Source organism: Hypanus sabinus, chromosome 11, assembly GCF_030144855.1.
Source record: "Hypanus sabinus isolate sHypSab1 chromosome 11, sHypSab1.hap1, whole genome shotgun sequence".
Taxonomy (NCBI): Eukaryota; Metazoa; Chordata; class Chondrichthyes; order Myliobatiformes; family Dasyatidae; genus Hypanus; species Hypanus sabinus.
This window is the reverse complement of record NC_082716.1, coordinates 32143746-32149634: the sequence shown is the minus strand read 5'-3', so window position 1 is coordinate 32149634 and position 5889 is coordinate 32143746. Positions and strand designations below refer to the sequence as shown.

The window sequence follows — 5889 nt, the reverse complement described above, 5'->3', positions numbered from 1 at the left end:
AGCATGCTTATTGTTACATCATGCTCTATTCCTCTTGCCGACTTTCCTTGATCCTGCTGGTTAATCACTTCAGCAATAGCAGAGCTTTGATAAAGAATGTAAGCCATTGAAGAGATTTCAAATGAATACCAAAGCATTCGAGGGAGGTTTGGTTTTCTCAAAATTTGCTAACAAGGTCAATCTTCTATCAACATTTTAATAAATCAGTTAAATGTGAATTAAAATAAACATTTCTTGCATTTAGCTCCAAATTATTAATAGGGGCAATGATAGAACAGTACATATGTGACAGAAGTATGTTTTTGGCAAATATAGCTTTAGATTCATCCACTCTTCAATTAATCAAATTAGGTCACTTGCAACTTGCTTCGATGGCAGATGTGCAAATTGGGTCTAATGAAGTTATGGTCAAATGCTGCTTTTGTATGTTTCAAATTTCACTGTTACACTTAAAAATTATTCTCATTGAATTACATTTGGCCTTCCTCAATAAGAAGGCAGAATATGTTGAAATGTCTCTGTTCACATAAAACAAACTTTAAAACTGAATTTCATCATGGTATGGGCATAGGTTTTTCGAAGTTAAACATGGGTTTCTGCTGGTGAAAGTTTCAAGAGGCTTAGCCATGGCACTGTACAATGAAAGAAGCTTTGTAATCAAAGCTCAGACTAGTTCTATGAGGATGAATCCACGTCCTGGGGTAAGTTCAGCTGTACTGCTTCAGCTCCAGGTGTATACTTAGCTCCAGGGTTGTTGCCATCCATTGTAAAGAGCTTACATGTCTTTGAGTTTTCATGTACTGGGGTAGATTTCTTAGAAGACACTGGTGAGTTTGTTGGGCTAAGCTGAACTGCAGTTGTGTCTTGCACAGTGTGTTCACTTGTCTCAATCTCAAATGTAGCATGACCGGGCTTGATGATACCAATATTGGATCCAGGTTTGGACTTCCTCTGACCATGGGCAGGGGGTCTCCGACTACAGATGCAACAGGCTACAAAGAAGGTAAAAGCAACCACCAGCAAAATGGGCCCAATAATGATGGGAGGATTGTTCACTGGCAAGAAGGTGCCAAAGGCAAAGGCTCCCACGAGAGTGATATTAATCCCTGCCAACATGATACAGAGGCCACAGGCACAACAAAGAGCTGGAGACGGAAGACCCTGTGGTCTTGTCTTCTTCTGCCCAGACTTCTGAGGGACTGTAGTGCTATTTTTCTCGGTAAACATCATATCTTTGAACAGGTGATTATGTCAACTCAGTCAAGCACAGTAATTAATTACCTTCACTGTGAAAACAGAAAACATGTCCATCAGCTAATTAACAGATGCAAGCGGATATCATAACTGATGATCATCATATAGAAGGCACGCACCGTTAACCACAAATAAAGAGCTCATAAAGCAAAATAGCCCAAAAAAATTGATGGGGGTCAGAAACATAAGTAAGTACCAGGGTAAAACAGATTGATAAATTAGTCAACATAAATCTACTTAAAAATTACGTAAAAAGAGAGCACATGCTCATAATTCACATTTAAATAGGGATATTAAAGAAGGCTGTACATGTAGAATTTTGTAAGTTGGTATATTTTAAGAAATCAAAGTTGCACAGTGAGTTCATTAATCTCTAATTTCATCATTTTGTTTCTATGAGCGAATTTTTCATTGTACAATGCTTGATGCATTAAAGCATGTTGTCTTATGGGGCTAAATTAGGTTTAAAGTACATTTCATTAGTTCAAAATTTGTAAAGCACTTTATGTCACATTGATTGGGTAATAATACCCATCTGCTATATGGCCACCATCCATCCAGGCCATCTTCTTGCTGCTGCCATCAGGAAGCAGGTAGAGCAGCCCGAGATCCCACACCACCAGGTTCAGGAAGACTTATTACCCTTCAACCAACATACTCCTGAATGAAAGTGGATAACTTCACCCACCGAAATACGAAACTGATTCCTGAGCCAATGGACCCACTTTCAAGGACTTTATAACTCATGTTCTCAATATTACTTGTCTGTTTGTTAGTTAGTTTGTTTGTTTATTTGTTGCTTTTCTTTTTGTATTTGCACAATCTGTTGTCTTCTGCACATTGTAGTTCATCAGTGTGTGAAGTTTTTCATTGATTATATTTATTGTATCTACAAGGAAATCAATCTCAGGGTGACATAGATATACATCGATAATAAATTTATTTTGAACTTTGATAAATCAGTGACTACAAAATTCACAGGGGTTTTTATTGGATCCTGTTGAGAGAACTCTAGGAAAAAACAAGCAAGATCCTCTCGATAACTTCTCTTTGGGCACCATACTCTTGTGACTTGGCTATGACCAGAAGAAAAAGAACAAGTACAAAACATCCCTAGTTTTTTTTTGCTTAGACCTACCTTTCAGCATGTGTGGTGAGGAAACTGGTTGCAGAATCTGTCCCCTTTAAAAGATTAGCAGTCAGCCGGGTTGCTGTGAATGTGGAGCAGGCAAAGGTCACTGACACATGCCAGCCCTTCATCATATGAGGTGATGTCCCAATGAATATACTGTACCAGATCCTGAAAAACAGGTGCTGATTGGATACTTACTTTGCACAGATTCCTTCAAAATCCTTGCTTAAAAAATAGATCATGACTATGTGCTCTTCCACTACAGAATTTTAAGTAAATTTAAGTATGCTGACTGACTTATCAATCTGTTTTACCCTGCTATTCATTTATATTTCTGACCTTCATCAAATAATAATAATTACTGATTGGTAATAAACTCCAGCATTTTACTGGAGTACATTGAATTCCAACATTTACAAACTTGTATGGACTTTGTTGGAAAAAGAAAAGTTTGAAATGACCATGCATCAAGAAACCACAATGATAGCTGAGTTTTATTTTGCACAAGGAACCCCTGTACTTGAATGCCTCTTCTATGTCTTCACAAGACCTGGGATATTGCCTCAACCATCCACTCAACAAAAACTTCGCTGAATGTGAGCTAAAATACTGTTTTAAACACCAGCACTACCCCCGTGTTTTTTTTTAAATCTGGGTGAAGCAAAAGATGCAAATCGTGTAATCCAACAGGGATTGAGGTTATAGAGTTAACACTCGGGCCTCTTAATACACCAACTGAAAAAAAAAACTTCAGTTTTGTTAAATGATACTCTTCATAGAGTGGATTTAACTGTTCAATACTCAATAAAAATAACAAATAATATCCTTTTATTTTCTTTCTTTTTATTTCACGTAATTTATGTTGTGAATTTTTAGTATTTGCAGGAACTTGGGATGCGCGATTAACCATTTAAAGCTGATTCTCTATGTGATACAGGGAATGTGGAGTTTTATTTAGCTTTCTGAAAGAGTTACTGTAATTTGGAGACACTGGGAATGGTTTCAAAATTTGGAAAAAGCTGAGAATGATTTTGAGCTTCAGCAACAAAGAGAAAATGGCCTAGTCATTACTATTATCTTCCATAACCTTCTCCCTTCCAAACACTCATTTCTTCAGGCCTGCTTTCTGCACACTTTCTCCCACTAGCATGAAGTCACTCTATCTAAGCCTTTCTACCCTCCCACAACCTCTTCACATTTAAGATTGTTCTGAAAACATATTCCTTCACTTGGCTTTTGGTCATCAATCTGAACAGCTTTCTCAGGATCTGCAACTGTTCTGTGAAAGACCTTGCGGTTAATTCAATACATCACCCATTACACAATATCAGCTGGCGTTCATATTTTCCACTGCATAATGTGGCTCAGAAATACTTCAGACTTTTAAAATTCCAGCATAATTTCTGTTCCAACCTTCTAAACATATGTGAGTTGTCTTCACACCATCAACCAGCACTCTCCCTACTGAGTCACTATGTCTAAATCCTAGTCCTGTTGCATGAGCATGAAATCCAGGCTGACACACCACCATGAAACTGAAGGAAGGCTGCATTATTGCTGTTGCATCTTTTGTTCAAACCAAAACCCTGTTTTTCAGTCTTTTGCAATTTGTCATCATTTATCCCTTGTGTTGCCATTGGAAGCATGATTGCATAGTTGTCAACATTGTTCCTTCTTTCCATTACATTCATTTTCTAGTTTTCTTTGTGAGTTCCCTCTACCCCAGCTAAATGAGCAGGTAATTGACTTCTTCTAAGACCCGTTTGCTTGAGTCTGGTGCTAGGTGTACCAGAAGAACATGGGACCGAGAGTGATCTACTCTTCCATGTATCTGTCTTACTGAAAAACAATGAAACCCTTCTTCTGAAGATGTGATGGGACCTTGTAATACAAAGGCATGTTGAGCCATTATTCTTGCCAATGAACCAGAAGTATGAGGCATTTCATATCAATCCAGGTTAATATGAAATTCATCATTATTAAGGGCATCAACTCAAGTTCATATAGAGGAGGTCATTAGATATCCTTGCATGTGACATGGACACATTCTGCAAAAGTTATCTGGACATTCTGGAATGATAACTAATATGAATTACTGGACATAAAACAGATGCATTGTGTGCAAACTTCAGATATGGCATTCATCATATTGGTCTTCCTTGTTTTGATGCAACCATAATTTGAAATTAGCTTTGTAACAATTTACATAACACAAGAGTTTGTTATGGGCCCATTTTGAAAATTGCATAGATAAGCTAACTGAAGCATGCGCAGGACAAATTTTGACTGCGTTCTAGCTACAGAGTAATTCAATGTTCATCTTTAAATATATTCAGGCTCTCCTGGCATCTTTATTGAGGCTGCTCATTAGTGCTGGGAGAGCCTCTAAGAAAAACAAATCTATGGTGTACATGACTGCAAGTATTTGCCAGATATTTTCACTTGGCCATTTGATGTACATCAAGCTCTATCTCAGTTCTTTTACCCTCGGTACTCCTAGAAGCAAAAATATTTAACTTTTATTTAAATAATTCTTCAATCTCCCCTTTAAAGTTCTAGTACTTTGCTAAAGATGCTATTGGCATCTCGCCTAATTGCTAGCACGTTGAATTGTAGGATGCTGATTGACCTTAATTGCTGTTTGCTTTCAGCAAGCACCGTTGATATTGACAGACTGTAACCAGGCTTTATTCAATAGTCTATAGTGGCACAAAGGTGAGTGGATATGTTCGAAAAATGTTCCTTTGGATGCTCAGAAGCTTTGACCTGAGACAGGGTGATGTGCACTTACTGGTTCCAAACATGTAAAATGTTTCATTGTGAAAGAATTAAGTGTTATTGCCAGGATATATAAACACGTTGAATCTCACCATTAGTATTCCCACCTTAACAGCAACTTGAATCCATAACAGAAAAAGTTATTTGCCGTAAGTACCTCATAACTCACAATCTGACTTTATTTAGATGAATTAGAAATAATTAATGTTTCTACTTTTTAAAAAAAAAGTTTCAAGCATTAATGACACATTAATAAAGAAGTGTTCTATCAATGCTTATTGGATTGAGGCACTATTCTTCTGGGAGAAAAATGCTGCCCAGGTTGGTAGGTTATTTGTGGCCACTGGGTAAAAGGATTTGGAGACACAAGATTGGGAGCCTGCTGCACCGAGCACCTACACTCTGTCCGCCAGAAGTGAATCTCCCAGTAGCCACCCACCCTTTTACTTCTACTTCCCATTCCCATTCCAACATGTCAGTCCATGGCCTCCTCTATGAGTGTGATGAGGCCACACTCAGGTTGAAGGAGGAACACCGCATATTCCGTCAGAGTAGCCTCCAACCTGATGGCATGAACGTCGATTTCTCAAACTTTTGGTAATGGCCCCTCCTCCTCCTTCGCCATTCCCTATCCCCCTTTCCATCTCTCACCTTATCTCCTTGCCTGCCCATCACCTCCCTTCTCCCTTTTCTTTCTTCCATGGCCTTCTATCCTCTTCTGTTAG

General features: G+C 38.2%; 1 protein-coding gene across 1 annotated transcript; it reads right to left on the bottom strand.

The window, feature by feature from the left end:
• Positions 1 to 675: 675 nt before the first annotated feature.
• On the bottom strand, positions 676 to 1230 carry tmem275a (transmembrane protein 275a). Its single transcript, XM_059983573.1, has one exon. It carries the CDS (start codon positions 1228 to 1230, stop codon positions 676 to 678), a length of 555 nt encoding a protein of 184 aa, XP_059839556.1.
• Positions 1231 to 5889: the final 4659 nt, after the last annotated feature.